Source organism: Bombyx mori, chromosome 6 (genome assembly GCF_030269925.1).
Source record: "Bombyx mori chromosome 6, ASM3026992v2".
Lineage (NCBI taxonomy): Eukaryota > Metazoa > Arthropoda > Insecta > Lepidoptera > Bombycidae > Bombyx > Bombyx mori.
Genome location: NC_085112.1, coordinates 8,952,194 through 8,977,004, shown reverse-complemented (window position 1 = coordinate 8,977,004; position 24,811 = coordinate 8,952,194). Strand labels below are relative to the sequence as shown.

General features: G+C 37.1%; 1 protein-coding gene across 2 annotated transcripts in view; it reads right to left on the bottom strand.

Annotated features, from left to right (window-relative positions):
* The window catches only part of LOC101746812 (lachesin), an 81,202-nt gene that overhangs the window by 6,442 nt on the left and 49,949 nt on the right, over positions 1-24,811 (bottom strand). For both annotated transcript variants that reach the window (XM_012694114.4, XM_062669090.1), the window contains 2 exons: positions 11,307-11,496; positions 2,691-2,822 (listed from right to left, as the gene is read on the bottom strand). In XM_012694114.4, the coding sequence (XP_012549568.1) occupies positions 2,691-2,822; positions 11,307-11,496 (322 nt within the window). The remainder of the gene's footprint in view (positions 1-2,690; positions 2,823-11,306; positions 11,497-24,811) is intronic.

Sequence of the window (24,811 nt, the reverse complement as noted above, 5' to 3'; positions counted from 1 at the left end):
TACCGCGGAAAATCGTATTCGAATGCGTGCCCTACAACGCGACGTAAAGTCTCGCATCGCCGAAGTCCGAGATGCCAGATGGTCTGATTTCTTAGAAGGACTCGCGCCCTCCCAAAGGTCTTACTACCGCTTAGCTCGTACTCTCAAATCGGATACGGTAGTAACTATGCCCCCCCTCGTAGGCCCCTCAGGCCGACTCGCGGCGTTCGATGATGACGAAAAAGCAGAGCTGCTGGCCGATACATTGCAAACCCAGTGTACGCCCAGCACTCAATCCGTGGACCCTGTTCATGTAGAATTAGTAGACAGTGAGGTAGAACGCAGAGCCTCCTTGCCACCCTCGGATGCGTTACCACCCGTCACCCCGATGGAAGTTAAAGACTTGATCAAAGACCTACGTCCTCGCAAGGCTCCCGGTTCCGACGGTATATCCAACCGCGTTATTAAACTTCTACCCGTCCAACTCATCGTGATGTTGGCATCTATTTTCAATGCCGCTATGGCGAACTGTATCTTTCCCGCGGTGTGGAAAGAAGCGGACGTTATCGGCATACATAAACCCGGTAAACCAAAAAATCATCCGACGAGCTACCGCCCGATCAGCCTCCTCATGTCTCTAGGCAAACTGTATGAGCGTCTGCTCTACAAACGCCTCAGAGACTTCGTCTCATCCAAGGGCATTCTCATCGATGAACAATTCGGATTCCGTACAAATCACTCATGCGTTCAACAGGTGCACCGCCTCACGGAGCACATTCTTGTGGGGCTTAATCGACCAAAACCGTTATACACGGGAGCTCTCTTCTTCGACGTCGCAAAAGCGTTCGACAAAGTCTGGCACAATGGTTTGATTTTCAAACTATTCAACATGGGCGTGCCGGATAGTCTCGTGCTCATCATACGGGACTTCTTGTCGAACCGCTCTTTTCGATATCGAGTCGAGGGAACCCGCTCCTCCCCACGACCTCTCACAGCTGGAGTCCCGCAAGGCTCTGTCCTCTCACCCCTCCTATTTAGCTTATTCGTCAACGATATTCCCCGGTCGCCGCCGACCCATTTAGCTTTATTCGCCGACGACACGACTGTTTACTATTCTAGTAGAAATAAGTCCCTAATCGCGAAGAAGCTTCAGAGCGCAGCCCTAGCCCTAGGACAGTGGTTCCGAAAATGGCGCATAGACATCAACCCAGCGAAAAGTACTGCGGTGCTATTTCAGAGGGGAAGCTCCACACGGATTTCCTCCCGGATTAGGAGGAGGAATCTCACACCCCCGATTACTCTCTTTAGACAACCCATACCCTGGGCCAGGAAGGTCAAGTACCTGGGAGTCACCCTGGATGCATCCATGACATTCCGCCCACACATAAAAACAGTCCGCGACCGTGCCGCATTCATTCTCGGCAGACTCTATCCCATGATCTGTAAGCGGAGTAAAATGTCCCTTCGGAACAAGGTGACACTTTACAAAACTTGCATAAGGCCCGTCATGACTTACGCGAGTGTGGTGTTCGCTCACGCGGCCCGCACACACATAGACACCCTCCAATCCCTACAATCCCGCTTTTGCAGGTTAGCTGTCGGGGCTCCGTGGTTCGTGAGGAACGTTGACCTACACGACGACCTGGGCCTCGAATCAATTCGGAAATACATGAAGTCAGCGTCGGAACGATACTTCGATAAGGCTATGCGTCATGATAATCGCCTTATCGTTGCCGCCGCTGACTACTCCCCGAATCCTGATCATGCAGGAGCCAGTCACCGTCGACGCCCTAGACACGTCATTACGGATCCATCAGATCCAATAACCTTTGCATTAGATGCCTTCAGCTCTAATACTAGGGGCAGGCTTAGGGACCCCGGTAACCGTACTCGTCGAACTCGACAAAGAGGTCGACTTGCAACCTAACCCATGCATCAGCCCGCTGAGTTTCTCGCCGGATCTTCTCAGCGGGTCGCGATTCCGATCCGGTAGTAGATTCATTCGCGAAACAATTGCTCTTGAGTTGTTAGGTCTCCTTCGGAGGCGCTCGGGCAGTTGTTAGCAAATCCCACCCCTCTTGGCTGAGCCTTTGCTCGCCCACCTGTCATGGTGAAACTGGAAAGGCCTTCGGGCCACCAGTAATGCTTCAATCATAAAAAAAAAAAAAAAAAAAAAAAAAAAAAAAAAAAAAAAAAAAATACCTTATAAAGAATTATATTATTCAGTTAATCTCTTCATACATCTAATTTGTCAGTGAAGTTAATTCTTATAATCCCAGTTCACCTACGAAATCAATTTATAAACATGGCGAACTAAAGTTTTACGCTTTCCAAATTAAGTCCACTCAATTAAGGTGGAGCTTTAAAGCGAGGCAGTTCGGTTGAGGATATAAAGTTGGACAGTTTATTTCCTTGCACGGACAATAACTTCTCTCAATCGATTCCCCTACGAACAAATCGAACGCTACATTTTAGCGTTAACACGAAGCAAAAGTTTTCGTAACTTGCAGACTATAAATTCTCTCGTTTTATGAAGCACTCAGTCATTTCACATAGATGGCTGGCTTCATCAAAAAACCTACGAATAAAATCCTCGGGTGAATCTCAATTGTATTTCTATAGAAGGCGTGTTTTACGATCGCCAATACAACTCTAGATGAGTGAGCGCTTTCCAGTAGGATCGTAAATAAAAGAGTTTTTAGTTTACTCACAGAGTACGGTGACCTCGTAGCGGCGGCTCTTTGTAGGCGGAATGCCGTTGGCTGCGATACACAGATAGGTGCCCATGTCCGAACGCCGCAGGCCTTTCAGCACAAGAGTTGAACCAACATAGCTGTCCACCACTGGACAGACATATAATTTTTTTGTGATAAGGAGCTATGAAATTCTATAACAATAATAACTCTTTATTTGACACCACATGTAGTGAGTAAGCATATAAAACAAATAATAATAGGTGACACAAATTGGCGGCCTTATCGCTGAAAGCGATCTCTTCCAGGCAACCTTGCAAGGAGAGGAATAAGCAAACTAGCATGAACGGTGCTATATCTTAATAAAATTACATAAAAATATATACTTATATACACATGTGAAAAATAAATACAATACAAGATGGACTTCCATACGATACATTCACGATACAATCTATTTTAATAATTAAAAATAAAAAGTATTTAAATTAATAATTTTTAAGTTCCTTCGTATTTATTAACAATTATATAATTTAGGCGGATGGACCTACGTAAATACCGCTATATATCGCACATACGGTGCTATAAAGTCACGATCACAGCCCACTGAGTTTCTCGCCGGTTCTTCTCAGTGGGTCGCGTTTCCGATCCGGTGGTAGATTCTGCGAAGCACTGCTCTTCCTAGGGTCAGTGTTAGCAACTCTCCGGTTTGAGCCCCGCGAGCTCACCTACAAACGCTAGGGCGAAGCTGAAATAGCCTCTCAAGGCTATCAGCATAGGTAGGAAAAAAAAAAGTCACTTATGCAATTTTTGTTAACACTGAACTGAGTATGAGAAAATACATTTTTTAATAGTTATTAGTGAGCTCGTTTCAGATGTTTGCTTTTACTGATGAAGTTTAAAGTTGTAGTTTAAATATTATTTTATTTCTATAGTCTAGCAGAACTATATAAGAATTATTAACGTGTTGAATTTTCCAACGTTTCTCATAAAAATTACATAAATTAATTTGCATAAGTGACGTTATCGCACCGTATGTGCGATATTATGAGATATAAGATTGTAAAAGTACAACAGCTAACTTTTTAATCAATTCTTAAGAAATTAGTGATTAAGTTAGGATAAATGATAATAATACTCTTGCTATAGAAGGATGTTGAGAAGGTACAAGCAGTAGCTTGAAAATGTCGGGGCTGACTACCCGCTTCTGATTAGTAGCCGGATAGACCATTATTATCATCGAATCCTCTGACCTACTTTCTAATTCAAACGAAACTAACATTTAGTTTGAACAATTGATATTTCCAAACGTCGATTGTCTCTTATCAGTAATAGGTTTAAGTTCCGTTCTATGCAATTTAACACCAAAAAAGGACAACGTAAATACAGACTAAACAAGCAAATATATTCAGTCTTTGAAAAACTCTGTTAAACAACCTTTCTGTTTTTTACCAACCAAAAACCAATCGACTGGACCCGGAATTGTTTCATGGTAAGTAAAATACAGGTTTCTAGGTATTTGTGCATTTTTGAGTCCCAATTTGAATTGGTACAATTAGGTAATCAACAATGATGCTTCAGTGCGTTTTATTTGAAAAATAACTACGTAAGAGATGAAAGATAACTTTTCATTTGACATTTTAAAACTATTTGGGAACACACTTCAAAGGCTAAAAATCTAAAAACTCAATACATCAGGTCGGAGGATTACTTGGTGATAAAATAATACGTGTGCAGTCCACATGCGGTTCAAGTCTTCGGTATTATTGTATCTCATTCTCGCGCAGGCTAAATGCTATACTATGTTTAATATATGTATCTCTTTTTAGTGTCGTTTTTTTTGGTTCATAAAGTGTCAAATCAGAGCGGTGCTGACGTTTTCTTAACTGTTCAATAATGAGCCATGCCATTCATCCGATAATACTGGTACAAGTGTACTAGCCCGGACAACTTCTAACTGTTGATAGTAGCATCTCAATTACCTTCTCCCTGTCGTTGCTTTTCGGTCAATGTCCTTAATTATCGCCTGATTTTACTATCGGTAAGTATCCGTGTATTTCGATACGAAGGGTTAAACCTTAGGTCTTTTACATCATAATAATACTAAGGTTTCTTTCTCATATCTCAAAATGAGCCATGGCACTCACATTGGAATATGCGTAAGATCTAAACCACAGTAAAATACGTAATAAAATTTCAACTTCATAATGACAAATAAAAAATGAGTTGATTTTATATCATTATTTTTCACATAAGAAAACTTCGAAAAAACGAATTAACAAATTGAATACTACAATATATTTTTTTGTTTACTCGTTCACGTATTTTCAAATAACCTTTTCAATTTTACTAAATGTAACCTTTAGAAATTAGGTCTTCGAGTGCTTCAACAAAATGGAATTAGCCTGTTAACCAAAAACAGGCTTGGAAACGTTGGCTGCATTTAATGTTAGATTGTACACAACGACAGAACCACGCGAGGGGCCCACTGAAATAGTATGATTTATCGTCAGGAGAAAATTGGCGTTTACCCAATTGTGTAGACGCGGCTGATGGCTGATAAATAGGTTTTAGTTAACACAACTTTTTTTTGATAATGCATTATTTTTACGAAACGATTAGTCCTAAGTTACAATTAAATCGCTTTACTTGTAGCTTTTCTATTTTGTACACATCGCCTTCTTTATCGTGAGCATCGTGAGGTAATCGTTGAGTATTCAATTGTCGATATAGATCTCAAAACTCTTCAACATTTCCTTGTTTTTGTGGTTTTGGTCCAGTGGGCCACCAATTGCCGAGTTGGCTGCCAATTACCGATTCCATGTGTTCTGTCCTTGGCACAGGTGTCGCTGTTATTCCTTGATGATATCGCGCCATTATGCGATAACGAACACACAGGGGTTGAGAACATTGTCCTTTGCTTTTCTACTGAGTAATCACGGTTTCCGTTTTTAAAAGTGGGGCAACCGATAGATAAAATAGCGGCTGGACCTCATGCCTTAAGGTAGATGGACGTTGTGAAGTCTTTGTGCTCCGATAACCACTTAACACCAAGTGGGTCGTGACCTCGTCCACCTATCTTAGCAATAAGCTAGTATTTCCTAGCTATAAATTTTCTATGCAGTTCATTCAAAATTGTGCCCCGTGTAATTCCAAAAACTTCAATTAAGGCATTATGCTGAAGTTTGAAGTTCCAAGTGACATGGAGGCTGGAGGCTTGGAAAGCGAAACACAATCGGATACCGTAAATGGTCTAACTTACTCAACAAACTCCACGGTGGACTTATTCGGTGAGGAATTCCGTCCTTACAACCAAAGCACGTTACTGTTTAAATAACCACCAAAGATACCCGAGAAAATAGTTAATTCCTTCTAGATAAAGAAGCTATTAATAAAAATGTAGAGTAGCTTTTAATAAGACTTTAAAGCCACATTCAAACTTTGGGTTAGAGTGAACAAACAACAAATAATTGTACAATCCAGCCTTTGCTAGTCTTGTTATACTTTGATAGAGAATGTTTACCTTAGAAATACATTACCATTATAGGAACTTTCTTTTCTACACTTTTGACGGGCAAAATAAAACATTTACAACATCAAATACCACGTTAATCTAATAATCGTATCGTAATCGCATTAAGAGATATACAAAATAAATACACGTGTCAAAACGAATAAGAACATTGCTGTTCCCATTGTGTCAGGAAAGCTTATTGTATGAGCTGATAAAAAAAAACAATAGTAATCCGATTTTCATAAAAAATATAAAAGCTCGCAACCATGCTTAAGAAACTTTTTACGATATGATCTTTCTATCATACTTCATCTCATTTTTTATTTTTCTGATTTGCTTAAATAAGCTCACGACCTGTCTGGTGATAAAAGAAACCCATAGACGTCACAAACTGAATGCCACCAGCTACCTTGAATATGAGTTCCAATTGTATTATTACGTACGTATACGGTATTATTTCAACATCATTGAAGACCCATACGAACATTCCTTAGTTACGTTAATATCTGCACTATTTAATCCTGAACATAATTCAATACAATTCGAATATTGATAATAATTAATAATAAGAATTATAATATACCGAACGCCTTATTCTTTTGAGCACTTCAACTATGTAATAATTAAACAGTATGGGCGTGAAAAATAACGTTTAAATTAAATACTGGCTAGGATACGAAATGGATGCTCATGTTTTTATTTCTAAAGAAATAGAGCTTACAATTTCAAATGTTAAGAGGTTCTGGTAACCGTTTTAATCAGAAGATTCGGAATTGACAGATTTGTCCTACCCTTTTGAATATAGGACTATTTCGCCACAGATATTTATTATTTAGCCATAACACACTATTAATAAACATAAACATGTTAATACTCGTGAATAAGCGTACTAAACTATTTATATAGTTTTATTAACGTAAACTATGCTTTGTAATGGTCTAAGCAAAACGTCAAACAATTCACCGAGATCATAAATTAAAGTCGCGGCTAATTTAACAATTGCTGTCAAATTAAATTTAATGTTTATAATTTATCGCTTCACTAAAACACACGAGGCTCCTAAATATCAAGCGCAAATATAAGGATACGTACAGAGAGCGCTTAATATCGAAAGCGGGGCTTGTATGAAATTGTATTTTATTAACGGGTTATAAAGTTGCCTTGCGACATGTCGTTGGCAACTTGTTACGCCAGACGACGGCTGCGATTCAGCAATTCCCCTTTATTATTACGCCGAGACTAATTGTTTTCCGATTTCATTTCTCAGACAAATCATTTTCTACCACTAAACACATTTTAAATGAAAAATGTTTAGTTTCAAACTTGGTCCGAAGTCGATATTTAAATATTATTTTAAACAAATCAAAAAATATATTTTTCATATACATATAAATATAAAACGGAGTATTAGTATTATTATACTTGACAACATATTGCTAACAGATTTTTTCCTAGATTTTAACCTATTTTTTTAAAAAAAAAGAACAAACATAAGAGTTCCCAAACATTAGATATATTCATAATTTATTCACATACTATCCAGCTCTAGTATAACCGCTCTAGTATAACATAATATCCTAACATCTACTAACAACTATCCTGTTTAAAAATAATTTTGAAATAGAGTTCTTAGCGATAGGCAGCGATAAGATATATCTTTAGCATTTATAATATCTGCTTGTGACGTTAGCTACTAAGAATTAGCGTTACAAGTGTGAAAAATGTTCAATAAATATTTTGACGGTAATGTCACCAGTACGTATTGATGATTAAACAACTCATCCGATCGTAATTTCTCAGAATAACTCTTGAGGAACATTAGTCAAAATTAAGATTCTAAGCGCCCACGCGCATAACGCGCATTGTAATGTTTCAAAGAAGATGAACTTTGTTCTTAATGTCTTTTAATGAACTTTTATCGAAGAACCATTCGCGGTGAAATATAAATAACAGACTAATGCAACTGAATCGCTTGACGGCTGCCCTTAGGAGATAGTCTGACCGGTAGCTATAATAGAGAGTAGGATAAAACTAGTATAAACGCCACGATAACCACGATCATGATAATGACCCTTTTAATGTATGGTTACGTATACAAATTCAAACAACAAAGTTAGAGCCGAGCGCAGTGCAAGGGTCTTCCCTTTGTCGTTTCTTGTTTGAAATATTGAACTGAGAATTCAAAATTAAATTGGAAAATCGTAAAACGAAAGCCTGCAACAATTTGATCTTGATCATTACATTTTATTTACTTCGTTAGGCTAATTAATGATCCGTTCGCGATGTTTTATTAAGTGAGTTAATTAAGTTTGCTGACTCCGCTGTTCGCCTCGACGCCGCACTTCACGACACGACATACGTAATTAAATTATCCATTATTTTGCAATACAGTATAAAATCTAACACGCAAATTACCTTGGTACCTTGTCATTATTCATTTTTAATACGCTTTTATTAGCTTCAGACGTATGTATGTTAGTATGTAACGGAATCTTTGAACATGATTTTGACCCCCTTCAAAACGTCGGATTAACTCGTAATTTGGTATACTTACTAAGGACCGATGACAATTCAATATTTAAAAAAAATTCAAAAAAACTTGATATTCAACTAAAAAATGATAAATAAAAAATAGTTTAAAAAAAATACACAAAAAAGCGTGGAGTGCTTTTCAGGATATTATCAAAATAACCCTTCTACTCACATCTGTTCATAAAATATTTATAACTACTAATACCATGCACTCCACGTTTTTTTTACAATAAAATAATTTTTTCTTACACTATTTTTCATTCAAATTTATTAAAATTTATTTTCTAATTTTTAGTTGGATTTTCTATAAAAGCGTATTTTGTTAGTTTTTTTATATTTTGATTTTGTAGTGGCGACTGGATTTTCACTCCATTAAATACACATAAAGCTTCGTTTATTTCAAAGAAACCTCAGAAACTTCTTCAGACATTTACGCTAGCTCGATGTTTCCCCAACAGAAATAAAACGTATATTATAGAAAAAGGAAAACGTGAGGCTACTCGAATGGCAATTCTTATATATTTAGTGAAGCGTGTCTAACATGTCCAATTAATACAAAGGCAGAGCCGGCTCCGCCACTCTGTTAACTATTACAACCTCCCTCCGCTTACTGGGGACTGCCAGTCTTTTGTTTACGCTTAATGGCTTAAATAAAACGAGTCAAATTCGTAAAACACCGAAGCGAAAAGGTTTTAAATAGTCTGTAGGGAACAAGCAATTTTGTGCCTAACACACTCATATTATGGACGATTACGTACAAGATTTGATATTATCAAACACGTTATGTTTACGTGTGGGTTACTACGGCGAGGCCTTTAATTGTTTCAAACTCCCATGTCTTTTCGCCTTGCCTCTCGTCGGAGCCCTAAAACTCGGTCGTTATAGCAAACTATAAAGATAACAAACCTGTTAGAAGCGCGGTCTTCAGTAAGCCGTTCGTTTAATTTCCTGACCAAAACCCAGGCTACCATAATATTTTGTTTAAGTAGTAATTGAGTTCTTTGAACGCGATTTTCCACGGAAATGAATTTCAAGCATTATTCTCGTGCCAGTCACCGTTGCACAACCGACTTGAGACAAATAGCCTCGATTACAATCTTATTTGGAGAACAATCCATCTTTACTAAAGACTTTCGTGCGCTGTCTATCTCTGAAAATTCCGCTTTCGTTTTCTTTTATGATATGATATAACATTACAAAACAATAGTAATTTGTTTAAAAAATTATCTTAAAAATTGAAATTATAATTATAATTTTATTCAAATCTTAGTTTGATAATTTCTTCACACGAATATAAGTTTTTAAGGTGTTTCGGGAACAAAATTAAAGATTAAGTAGACTAGATATTCTGAAAATAGCTTTGCAATTAACAGAATTTTAAGAAAAATGTTATGACAATGTTATTATTAATTTACGGCATCTTTCCAATAATTATCGTTTTATTTATTTATTCTTAAGCAACACATAAATACCAGTTCTATTTAAGGAGTCTATGCAGCTGTATTTTTGATCATTATCACTGGCACAAGATGAAAAGGTGGTTTTAGCTTTTTATACAATTCGCAAAATAATGTATAAATGCTGATACGTATAATCAAGGGGAAACGTGCTCTCGGTCTCCTAGTTCTAAGTGGCTACCACAGTCCGTACATGTCATAATGTGCCCGTCTTTCATCTTAGATGATTCCGGTCATCGTTCTCGTCGAACCCGTCGCTTGCAACGAAGGGCTCTGCGAGTAAATTAACCCACAGACACAGCCCACTGAGTTTCTCGCCGAATCTTCTCAGTGGGTCGCGTTTCCGATCCGGTTGTAGATTCTGCGAAGCACGGCTCTTGCTAGGGCCAGTATTAGCAACAACGTTTGAGCCCCGTGAGCTCGCCCGGTTACGCTGAAGTGGTCTCTCAAGACCATCAGATTAGGTACGAAAAAAAAAATTTTTTTTTGATAATATGTGAACCTCAACTTTTTCGTAAATAACAAGAAATTCAGAAATATTAATTTTGCGTTCACTCTCATCGCTCAATCGAAACGCGTTTATTTCGAGCACAGAATTTCTTTCCAATATCCTAAGGCTATATCTTAATAAATCCTACAAAACTCCAATGTTTTAACCGCGCGGGCACCTGCTCTCGCTCCAGGCAGGCTTTGAATGCAAAATTAGTCTTGTTTCTTTTTTATCACTTAGTTGAATAGCGATGGGCTTCGAATAAAATTTATCGGAGAATTGACATCTTTTTTATTTTACTGTTTTCTAATAATCATCATTGTAGTTAAGAGCTAATGTTGAAAATTGCTTTAATAATCCGTTACAATAATTTGTCAAAACTAAATGTGTTATAATTTTTTATTATTTTATATGCTTTCTTGTTAGATGCAATTTTTATTTCAAATTATATTTTTGTTCGCGTGAACATAGTACATATACTATATTTTTTTTAAATTAAAACTAAGCTTTATTAACAATACACAAAATATTACAAATATTTTATCAATGATAACGTTATTTTCCGTCGAAACCTGTATCTCCTATAAAATGAACTTACTTTGACTCATTTTTTACCACTAAAAATAGCTTTTATCAATTACCTTTCAGTTCCTGTCCATTACTGTCACGCAGGATAATGTTCCTACCCAAGGTCCGCTTCCAAGATATGTTAGGTTCAGGCACCCCGGAAGCTGTACACCGCAGTTCCACCGACCCACCTTCAGGAGCACTTGCTTCCGATCCATCTTCATCGGCTATCTCTGGCGGTATCACCACTGAAAGATGACCCATCTGAAAGGAGTGCAATGTTAATAATACCACAATTAGGATTCCCTTAAAAAAATTTTTACGAAAGAATTTGTTTTACTAACACTTCAAGATTTTGTATTACTAACATTTCATATGGAATTTAATTCTGAAATAAAAAATTATTATTATTATTAATGCCGCAAATGGATACAGAGCATCGTGTCTCACTGGATGTTTCTTATCATCGGATTTTGGAACGAAGTTCCTTATGGAACGATACGGAGCGGTACCCTAACCGGGAAAAAACGTCCGTAACGTAAGATTTTTATTGTACTTTATTACGTACTGGTTAGTAAGGCACATAGTGTACGACTTAACTTTGTAATAACGTACAAAAAATAACCTTTTTTTTTATCATTCATTGACCACGATCTAAGAGCGTTCGTTTGTGCAATACACTAACTCTTATGCAAACAACCGTGAATGAAGTGTACCACAATAAGTTCACACGTTACCGAAAGACCGTGGGTTGATGCCAAACTTCCAGTTTTATTTTCTTAATACCTCGAATAGAATTTAAAATTAATATCTTTATAATAAGGAACACCACGACACCACACATCTTTTTTTTTTGTCTAAATGGCCTGCTAAAGTATTAAATGGTTACCGGATCCCTTTAACATCACAACGTGAATGCTGCGACCCATCTTAAGAGATGATAACACAGTCTCAGTGAACGACTGTCCCATCTTTTAAAATCGGTTCGTTTGACTGCTTCGCGGTAGAAATAGAGTGATGTTGGAACCTACCTGTGCGAGCGGCCTTTTTTTTTTTTTTTTTATTGCTTAGATGGGTGGACGAGCTCACAGCCCACCTGATGTTAAGTGGTTACTGGAGCCCATAGACATCTACAACGTAGACGCGCCACCCACCTTGAGATACAAGTTCTAAAGTCTCAGTATAGTTACAACGGCTACCCCACCCTTCAAACCGAAACGCATTACTGCTTCACGGCAGAAATAAGCAGGGCGGTGGTACCTATCCGCGCGGACTCACAAGAGGTCCTACCACCAGTAATTACGCAAATTATAATTTTGCGGGTTTGATTTTTATTACACGATGTTATTCCTTCACCGTGGAAGTCAATCGTGAACATTTGTTGAGTACATATTTCATTAGAAAAATTGGTACTCGCCTGCGGGATTCGAACACCGGTGCATCGCTTCAACACGAATGCACCGGACGTCTTATCCTTTAGGCCACGACGACGAAAATAAAATCACCCAAAGGACCTCTTGTGAGTCCGCATGGGTAGGTACCACCACCCCGCTTATTTCAGACATGAAGCAGTGACGCGTTTCGGTTTGAAGGGTGGAGCAGCCGTTGTAACTATACTGAGACCTTAGAACTCATATCTCAAGGTGGGTGGCGGCATTTATGTTGTAGATATTGATGGGCTCCGGTGACCACTTAAGACCAGGCAGACTCTGAGCTCGATCACCTATCTATGCAATAAAATAAAAGATGATCCAAGCTTTGATTGCACTATAAATGGACTCCCCTAACTCTTCAAACTAAATACATACATTCTGAACACAAATAGGCAGAACGATAACGCCTGCGCGTGCATTTATACTTGCTCGGAATCATGGTATCAAAGCCAAAGCATAAAATCATCACTCGTATTAAGGGATTCTCAGGGTGGCGGCGACAACTGAGACACTTTACATCCACACGAAATAATATATTGTCTTTAGTACACGTTACGGTGGGTAGAATACGAATGCAGAGATATGCTAAACGCCGGTATTTATACAATCATCTTGACCTATTTAATACAAACTTAGTAGGTAATATTTAAACATTGTTCATCTTAATTATTCTGCTGATTATTTACGTACAATTATTATTTAATAATATCGAATTATGTAACATAAATAACATTAAGGCTTATTGCGCCGTAAGGTTTATTGCGCCGGAACCTGTCAAGCGGAAGGCGCCAATAAAATATTATAAGTATAAAGAAATATGAATGAACTATTTACTTGATTATGAAATTACTAATTATATTATAAGACAATAATAAGTTCTATATATTTCCTAAGTTCGTAAATAATTTATTTTGCGAGGCCGGAAGTGTTGCTCGATAACACTCGATACAAGTATCAGAGGCGTTGCGCGTACAATGACGTCACGGACACTTCTTATACGTTTTTTTTTTATTGTCTTCGAAGACAGACGAAGTATGTCAATACTGTAAACATAATGAACAGTTCTTTCCACTAAATACTATTGTTTCGAATAATTATCTTTATTTTTCGCAATAATGAAATAACACTTTTTTTAAACATACGCTTCGTCAGATAGAGTTTAGAATTATTAATAGTATAATAAAGTATAATTAAATTTAACAGGATCACAAGACATAAATTTTAATTCAATTGTTTTGAAATCTCAGAAGTGACTATTCTACGATTATTTGTACGTAAATAGTACCAAAATCTAATATTTAAAAATATTTACTTGTAAAATTGACACAAAAATGTGTTCGGTTAATCCCCCTCCGCTCACGTACATTTAATAATTGTGGCGTCGGAAACGCACATTAATAATATGTCACATGAATTTTAATTAATAATTTAGGGAAACGTTCGAAGCTGTAATTAAATTACATAGTTCAAATTTTTGTTCTTTTTATTTGTCATGCATTGTCTTTTTCATTATCATAATCATTCACTATGATATTGAAGAAGATCATTCTTCATCTTCTTCATTAGGCTAATGATTCCTTTCAGTTTTAAGGGTACAATTACTGAACGGCTTACATATAGGTCAGTTAAGGTAGCCCTTTTTACGAAAAACATCGCAGGTATGTAAATCGTACACCAGACTTATTATTAAATGAACTATATATTTTTAAGACATCAAAGTATATTTACAAGTATATATATATTTACAAGACATCAAGAAATAGTATAATAATAAATAATCTCTAAATTTAAACACAAGCAGCGGTAGGCAGCGGCTTGGCTCTGCCCCTGGCATTGCTGAAGTCCATGGGCGACGCTAACCACTCACCATCAGGTGGGCCCTATTCTGGTCCAACTACAAGGGCAATAAAAAAAAACACAAGTCTAAAATAGATTTTCGAAATGTTGTATTGAGTTTTATAACTTCGAATATAGTATCGGGATTAAATCCAATATGAAACCGCAGATCTCTACGATGCTAACGTGACCACATGCTACGTGCCAGCTACGGGATACTAGCTCGTAGCAATCCGCTACAAATTGGTACACGGACTCAATTCATTCAAGTTAGTTAATATCTGCAGAAATGGAATGGCCAGCATTGTTACAAGCAGCTAACAGCTCTCAATAAGTATTACAAAATTTCAGATTGTTTGGTAAAAACATGGCAATTTTTATTTATATTAAGTACTTATTGTCTGAATATTGGATAAAATATATTTCAGCTATTGTTAGCGGCCAAGGGAATGATCAAATTGAATTAAGTTAATGATTCATTATTTATTATATTGTATGGTTTTAGTTTAGCTAGTTTGTTTTTCTCGTTATAATATAAAATATATTACTGGTGGTAGGACCTCTTGTGAGTCCGCGCGGGTAGGTACCACCGTCCTGCCTATTTCTGCCGTGAAGCAGTAATGCGTTTCGGTTTGAAAGGTGGGGCAGCCGTTATAACTATAGTGAGATCTTAGAACTTATATCTCAAGGTGGGTGGCGCATTTACGTTGTAGATGTCCATGGGCTCCAGTAACCACTTAACACCAGGTGGGCTGTGAGCTCATCCACCCATCTAAGTACGAAAGAAAAAATAAAGAAATATATATATAGCCTATTTAATAAACTATACACGTTAGGACATGACATGTCTACGAAACAAATAATGACTAAATTTTAGCTTACTTTAATAACCTGCCCTTTGAGCATGGAGAGATACCCTCAAATCTTTGTTCTCATTAGATTAAAGATATGAACGTATTTATCTGTTTGTTGTTATCTGTAGTCATTAATATAATTAGTATCACTTTAAACCTTATAAACCGAACGTTTTTTTCTAATCTAAGTTTTATTCCATTTCTTCAAATACAATATTTTACGACGGTAGACAGACGATAATTAAGCCGATTACAACTTTAGACACAATAACTCAAAGATATGTTTAAGAAACAAATGTTCATTGACAACTAGATTGATCTTTGTGTTTGTTTGTGGTTTGTTCATTTGTATGTATTTTAGTATTGCCTACCAGCTTTAGACTCATTTCTGCGTAAATAGATAGCTTGCAAGGCGTTTCTACCTAATAGTGAAATATATGTACCTATATATGTTAAGCAAATGTGTGTGATGTAGAAGAAAATTTAAATACGAATTAGCGACCATCGAAGCGTGAGCGGGATACAGAACTGAAATTAAACATGATATATAAATTTATAACATTTTCAGACTAATTTTTAAAAATTAAATTATTTTTAATCAAGAATGAAGAGGAGAAATCGTCTAGTACATTCCTCGCGAACTAGATACTTGCATCAACATTAACTAACATAAACAAAAACACTCATTACTAAACAATGCTAAATTAGGATATTGAACAATTCACCGTAACCATTCTAAAAGCTGGGCATTAATTTTTAAGGATATAATGCAACTAGTATTCGATTGATATTAATCAGGGACGTTACGACAACTGTCGGCTGAGCATAGACAAAGGAAAACACGGTCATTACATTGCTTTCTACAGGAAAACCAACCAACTTAACGTCTGCTATCGCCTCCGGGAGCCGAACCAACTATAAACTAGACACCCTCCAGCGCCACACCATAATCTGTACGGATTAAAGGACTTGTATTCGGAATGAATTTTGCTCGGAATGTGTATATTCAGACATTTTGTTCTTGAATTTTATTGTCGAGATTTAAAATGTTTCAGAATAAACTTTTGTTTTTATTTATTTCTTACTCTAAGCTTTTATAGTTTTAATAAACTGATGTGTAATAAAAGTAGAATGTTGATTAAATAATTAAATAATGATTAAATAATGTTGTCGATGTGATGTTTATTTGTCGAATTCACCAATTTCGATATTATATTTATATATTATATCTAACTTGTAGCATATTTATGAGAACCTTACACAAAAACATTAGACCGTAAATTAAACGCATTGTGTCTAAAATCCTTATCAGAATTAGTCTATTAGTAGTGAGCTGGTTCTTTCTAAATTTTCTTTTAAATTCTTTTAAATCTGAGTAATGTAAGAATCTATACTAATATTATAAAGAGGAAAGATTTGTTTGTTTGTTTGTTTCGAATAGGCTCCGAAACTACTGGACCGATTTGAAAAATTCTTTTTCCATTAGAAGCCGACATTGTCCCTGATGAACATAGGCTACTTTTTAAAAAAAAAAATTTAATTTATTTTTTTGGTTTCATGTGTTTTTTAATGTTTCCGAAGCGAAGCGAGGGCGGGTCGCTAGTATGCTTTAAAGTGAACTCAAAATTACCAACGCGACGTAACGGCAAAAATAAAATTCATTTATTAGGTCTAAGTGGTTTTACTAATGCAAAAGTTTATTTAAAAAAATACAGTTTTATTACTTTCACTGTTCATGATCCTTAAATTTAACGCAAAGACAGGAAGCTAAAATCCTTGAAACAACGAATATATTGTATACATACAATATAAAAACTTGTATTAAATTCATCAATCACAATAGATATTCCTGTCTATAAATCGTCTATAATATACTCGTACTGTATCAGAATGTTTGAGGCTTATTTTGTATATGCCCTGTTAACAATGTTATTTTCGACAAGTAAAAATCAAAGTAAATTAATGAAAAACCACGAAACTCTGCTTTTTTACTGGTGCTAGGACCTCTTGTGAGTCCGCACGGGTAGGTACCACCACCCCGCCTATTTCTGCCGTGAAGCAGTAATCCGTTTCGGTTTGAAGGGTGGGGCAGCCGTTGTAGCTATACGGAGACCTTAGAACTTATATCTCCAGGTGGCTGGCGCATTTACGTTGTAGATGTCTATGGGCTCCAGTAACCACTTTACACCAGGTGGGCTGTGAGCTCGTCCACCCATCTAAGCAAAAAAAAAATAACTAAAAACTATATTCCTCTAAATAATCAAGTCTAATCGATATAACCAACTCCACTTTACACACATACAGGAATACGCTTTACACACATACACACACAGGAAATAGGCATATTCTCGTAAGTGCATTGTTTGAATGTTGTGAACAATTTATTAACTAATTTAATGACCCTAACAGAACCAAAGTAACAGAAATGCCACAGCTTATGTAGACAGCTTAGTTTGTAACAATTTAAGAGGCAAAAGCGATAACCATAAATGTTATTTGAAGAACTTTTATTTGAAGAATTTTTAAACGAATTCCATTTATTACATTTGAAGTGTACAGCGATAATAGCAGAGTGCCCCGCTCCAGTCAACTGCTCGAGTCAAGGAAACAGTTAACTTTAACTACTTAGTTAACTAAATAGTAACGATGCGCCGACATCATCGAGGTAATTATTAAATAATAATAATAATAATAATAACAGTTAACTAACGGACATTAAAAATATTTATTCCTTATCATTTACTTGGCTAAGGCCCGTAAATAATAAAAACGTACCAGCGTCTGCTGAGGAAAAAAAGTAAAGAAAAACTATAATAATAATCATTTATTTCAGATCATATGTTTGTCCATATATGAAAATACAATTTGTAGAGACATATATTTATCCCGCCACATGTAGGCGATTCCATGTTAAGAACCCCCGCGTAACACTCGCACCTTGCCAACAACCTCCTAAGGGCACTGATCGATGGACTCAGCAGCACCAAGTCATCAGCGTAAATGCATCAGATAAATGTAGATCAAACCAATTCTATGCGATTCTAAGCCGTTACCCGATTGTGATGAAACTTGGTATTTGTTGACACTCTAGGGAAAGTTACTGTCCCAGTGCCATTAACGTGCAATAAGAGGCGATCGAGTATTTTAAAAAAAATCTAAGGTTTTCATTCAACTATCGAAAGTCATAACGGTGTGATCGGAGCATACATACTACATAGTACTTAACTATATTATTAGTATTATAGACACAAAACATAAAAAATGAACTGAGAATACTTTTTTTTAATCGATTTCTGCACTATATTTTGTTTAGAATATAAAATCTCAAACATTTGTTTAGTATAAATCCTCAAACCTCTTGGAACTTGCGACACATATTTGCATAATTCATGTGATACGGAACCTTCTCGAAGAATATACGTTCCAGCTCAAGCAAGAATGGAAAACGTTCAATTTTGTTCGTGTGTTCAATGCAGTGCCAAATCATTTTAACAGTTTTACTTTTGCTGCAGCTTACTTTTACTCTATATCTTTTGTGTTGAAACGATATTATAATGAAGTCCAAAGTAAAATAGTCGAGATAAAATAAAAATCCGGTATCTTTAAAATTTGTGGTATTCATTCAATTGTAATATGGCTACTTTACCGGTGGTAGAACCTCTTGCGAGTCCGTGCGGGTAGGTACCACCACCTTGCCTATTTCTGCCGTGAAGCAGTAATGCGTTTCGGTTTGAAGGGTAAGGCAGCCGTTGTAACTATACTTGAGACCTTAGAACTCATATCTCAAGATGGATGGCGCATTTACGTTGTAGATGTCTATGGGCTCCAGTAACCACTTAACACCAGATGGGCTGTGAGCTCGTCCAACGAACTAAGCAATGAAAAAAAAAAGCAATGAACTCTAAGGCATATTATGCCTTAGGATCTTAATGATAATTTCTCTAGGTATTTATATACAAATACAGATATGTGCCTCTGGCCTGCTAGATCTATTAGTATTCTTCTGACTCTCGCTTACAGTAGCAGTATCCTAATGTTTTTTTCCTACCAACTTAATTCATCGCTCAAGTATTGTAAACCTCACCTATTTTTTTTTATTGCTTAGATGGATGGACGACCTCACAGCCCACCTGATGTTAAGTGGTTACTGGAGCCCATAGACATCTACAACGTAAACGCGCCACCCACCTTGAGATATAAGTTCTGAGGTCTCAGTATAGTTACAACGGCTACCCCACCCTTCGAACCGAAACGCATTACTGCTTCACGGCGGAAATAGGCGGGGTGGTGGTTGGTACCTACCCGTGCGGACTCCCAAGCGGTCTTACCACCAGTGATTACGCAAATTATAATTTTGCGGGTTTTGATTTTTATTACACGATGTTATTCCTTCACCGTGGAAGTCAATCGTGAACATTTGTTAAGTACGTATTTCATTAGAAAAATTGGTACCCGCCTGCGGGATTCGAACACCCGTGCATCGCTTCATACGAATGCACCGGACGTCTTATCCTTTAAGCCACGACGACTTCAAATCTTTAAAATTGGTGGTCTTCATTCAATTGTAATATGGCTACTTTACTGGTGGTAGGACCTCTTGTGAGTCCGTGCGGGTAGGTACCACCACCTTGCCTATTTCTGCCGTGAAGCAGTAATGCGTTTCGGTTTGAAGGGTAAGGCAGCCGTTGTAACTATACTTGGGACCTTAGAACTCATATCTCAGGATGGATGGCGCATTTACGTTGTAGATGTCTATGGGCTCCAGTAACCACTTAACACCAGGTGGGCTGTGAGCTCGTCCAACAAACTAAGCAATGAAAAAAAAAGCAATGAACTCTAAGACATATTATGTCTTAGGATCTTAATGATAATTTCTCTAGGTATTTATATACGAATACAGATATGTGCATCTGGCCTGCTAGATCTATTAGTATTCTTCTGACTCTCGTTTACAGTAGTAGTATCCTAAAGTTTTTTCCTACTAACCCCTAGTTCATCGCTCAAGTATTGTAAACCTCACCTATTTTTTTTTATTGCTTAGATGGATGGACGACCTCACAGCCCACCTGATGTTAAGTGGTTACTGGAGCCCATAGACATCTACAACGTAAACGCGCCACCCACCTTGAGATATAAGTTCTGAGGTCTCAGTATAGTTACAACGGCTACCCCACCCTTCGAACCGAAACGCATTACTGCTTCACGGCGGAAATAGGTGTAGTGGTGGTACCTACCCGTGCGGACTCCCAAGAGGTCCTACTACCAGTGATTATGCAAATTAAAATTTTGCGGGTTTGGTTTTTATTACACGATGTTATTCCTTCACCGTGGAAGTCAATCGTGAACATTTCTTGAGTACGTATTTCATTAGAAAAATTGGTACCCGCCTGCGGGATTCGAACACCGGTGCATCGCTACATACGAATGCACCGGACGTTTTATCCTTTAGGCCACGACGACTACTATTTTGGAGCAAAACAATCTTACGTTCCGATTACAAAGAAATAAGTATTATTTTATACGATGAGATTATTTCATGTCTCATGTCGCATTCCCGTTTTGATGTATATGCACTCCAGTGACCACTCATCCACCATTTACTGCAAAAATAGTTACTAGATACGTGTGAATGAAAGTGGTTCTACTCGCAGAAGTCCCAGTTTCTACTGATTCATAGCCAAATAGACTTACAATCTATACTTAATATTATAAAGAGGAAAGATTTGTTTGTTTGTTTGTTTCGAATAGGCTCCGAAACTACTGGACCGATTTGAAAAATTCTTTTTCCATTAGAAGCCAACATTGTCCCTGATGAACATAGGCTACTTTTTTTTTATTTTTTTTTATTTTATTTTTTTGGTTTCATGTGTGTTTTAATGTTTCCGAAGCAAAGCGAGGGCAGGTCGCTAGTCTTAAATGATTAGACAAATGTAACTAGACGTCATTAATCTGTCACTCTTAAACGATGGTAATTAAAGAGATATATACGACATACGAATACAGTATGACAACTGTAAAACATCTACCTTTAGAGCGTTTAACACTATTACTTTTTTTTTTATTGCCCTTGTAGGCAGATGAGCAATCGGCCCACCTGATGGTGAGTGGTTACCGTCGCCCTTGGACTTCAGCAATGCTAGTAGCAGAGCCAAGCCGCTGCCTACCGCTTAATACTCTCCACAAGCCTCGTTTGAAGAAGGACATGTCATAGCGCTCGGGAAACACCGTGGAGGGGAGCTCATTCCATAGCCAGATGGTACGTGGCAAAAAAGACCTCTGGAAACGCACTGTGGATGACCGCAGTGGCTCCAGGTAGTATGGATGAACTCTACTCCTCTACTACTCTACTACGTTTCCCATCGTCAACTGACAATTTGCAGAAGACTTACACACATACCTACAAATCAGAAAAACTAAATATTTGCAGACGATGATACAACACATAGTTTCAAAAGTAGTAGAAAAACCTTTTCGTTTGATCATACCAAATATATTTACGTACAAAATTTAATACGATTTATTCTAGCAATTTATTCTACATGAGAAATGTATCGCATTTGTTGGTGTCCTTTCGTGCTTTAGCTAGGAATTTACAAGGAATCTTGCACATTCGCGTGCATTTTCTTATTTCCTCTTAACTTGCTTCGCTATGTCCAATAAATGTATGTTTCACATAATGTCTACTAGATTAAATCGTAAATCGAAATCTTAATAAATTACCAATCTGAACTATATTTTTTCCTTTTTTTTTTTTTATTCCTTAGATGGGTGGACGAGCTCACAGCCCACCTGGTGTTAAGTGGTTACTGGAGCCCATAGACATCCACAACGTAAATGCGCCACCCACCTTGAGATACAAGTTCTAAGGTCTCAAGTATAGTTACAACGGTTGCCCCACCTTTCAAACCGAAACGCATTACTGCTTCATGGCAGAAATAGGCAGGGTGGTGGTACCCACCCGCGCGGACTCACAAGAGGTCCTACCACCAGTAATTACGCAAATTATAATGAATCATATGAAACGAATCTACTTTTACTAATTTATCTATGAATTCTATATCATTTATTATAACAAATATATATTTTATATACTGCATGGCTTGGTGAATGATCTTGCGCTCCACCTGTTGTTATCTGGCTGCCGAAGACTAAAGACACCCTTTGAGTTCCATATCCTCCTCCTCTTTCAATCGATCGCTCATTGCTGAGAATCGTGATGCGCGCCCACCTGTGACCTTTTTTTATAATTTGTTGCCACTTATGTCGGTCAGTGGCGCAGTGAAGTGCGTGGCTCACTCTCTGGTCCTCGGTCCTCAATCATATATGCTGGGACACTTGGTCACTCCATCTTTTTTGGCTCCGACCTCTGGATCGTCTTTCATCCACTTTACCCATCACTATGAAGAGTTCCATATACGCCGTCTCAATTAAGGCAATATGGCTATCTCACCCTCACAAACCGGAACCGAAGACAATTATACTACAGAAATAAGTATGACAGTAGTATCTACGCGTGCGAACTCACTTTACACCTTTCGACCATACATACGAAACAATGAAATATTGTCTTTAATCATTTACAATAAATGAGAACTTAATCCAATTTAAAACGCATAATTATGAACTTACAATGCTATGCCTTTGAAAGTGACAAATATAAAGAGAAATAACATTTACGGTTCATACAAGACATATTTCATATTATTAATGTACCGGCACATCACGTTAATCTGTTTAAGCCACGGACGAGGACCCATAATTTCGGACAAAATAAGCGAAAACATTCTACTTAGGTACGACGAGTTCAGCATGAGTAAAGTAAAGTATATTTGAAGAAGAAAAACGTGCGTGGTTGGAAAACTCCCCGTCATGAATAAAGTTCTATATTATCAAAACGGTAAGCATTATCAAATTTCTTAAATTGATGAGTAGATTTAAAATACTCTGTATAAATCATTTAATTAGGTACGTATGTACTGATTACGCAAAATTAATATTTTTATGATTCAATTCTTGTTACATGATGCTATTATTACTTAATTGTGGAAGTCATTCGGGAACATAGGTTTAATACATTTTACATTAGAAAAATTGATACCTACATGCATGATTTGAACACCGACATTGTCGCATCACTCAATACGAGCATACTAGGCATCTTATCCTTTAGGCCATGACGACATCAACTTGAGGTCTAAGTCACAATTGTATATTCTTCAAACACATTACTGTTTCCCGATAGAAAAAAGCAGCATAGTGGACAGAGAAATGTCGGAATTTAACTTAATACGTGACCATTTTTATCATGCAAAGCGCATTAAGGACTTTCGTTAAAAAATCAATAATTATTGGTGGGAGGGCAATTTGTGAGTCAACATTCAAGTTGTGATAACCACTTAACAATAGGTGGTGTCTTCTATCATACGTCAATCGGGTGCAACATAAAAAGTACAACTTTACAACGAAGATTCGCAACGCTAGTAATATCGCATATACGACTTAACTTGTTGTCAAGCGACGTGCGTATCTGTAACCGTTTGATTTCTATTCTATTCGTATCACGACGTGAGTGATGTTATAATAAAAATGACGTCGCGACTTTTAAGCAAGTCACGTTTTAGTTTTCGCATCACGATAGAGTCGGCGGTTAGATTGGCCTCGAGGAAACGCCAAACATCAACAGGTAAGTGAGTCATTTGTTTTCTTGGCTGATATATATCTTCTGAGTTGAGGCCCGACGTGGAACCGGTCCGAATGAGATCACGACAAGGAACTGCGAAACGTAGGAGAGTGCCCATTTTTTCACGCGTACATGAGTAATTCACTCTATAATAATACGAAATGACTGCAGACTGTGCACGTTTTATGATATGATTACTTGCATATAAAAGTCAAAGCGCTCTTTGGCCTCATATGAGTTTGATATTTCATCTGATCTACACACAAATTGCGAAAGTTATGACTCATAAAATATTTTTAAATGTTTGTCCACACTTTAATGAAAATTCCTTGTTTAATATTTCAGTAAAACGTTTAAAATTCTCCCGATATTATGTATTATATATTATTACACACATAAGCATATTTTATTTATTCAAAATTTTAACTTTGGGAGGGCAACGAGATCCGCGAATTGTATTAATTGCGTAATTACTCGGAATAGAGCATACTCTAGGCTCGCTTGACTAGATATAACGGTGCCTAATTCAACAAGAAAAAGTGAATGTTATTGCTTAAATAGGACAATCTCTATTTCACAAAATCACGACTTTCTACTAAACGATTTTCTCGCTGTTATATGTGTGGACAATGATAATTTGAATACTCACGAATCAAGACCGTAAAGAAATGAATCAACTTATTTTGCGGTGGCAATGATCCAAATAAATAAGATGCGTTGAAGCAATTATTTAAAAGTTACGGCCGCCCGGCTTGCAGCCGCCATGATGGACGATT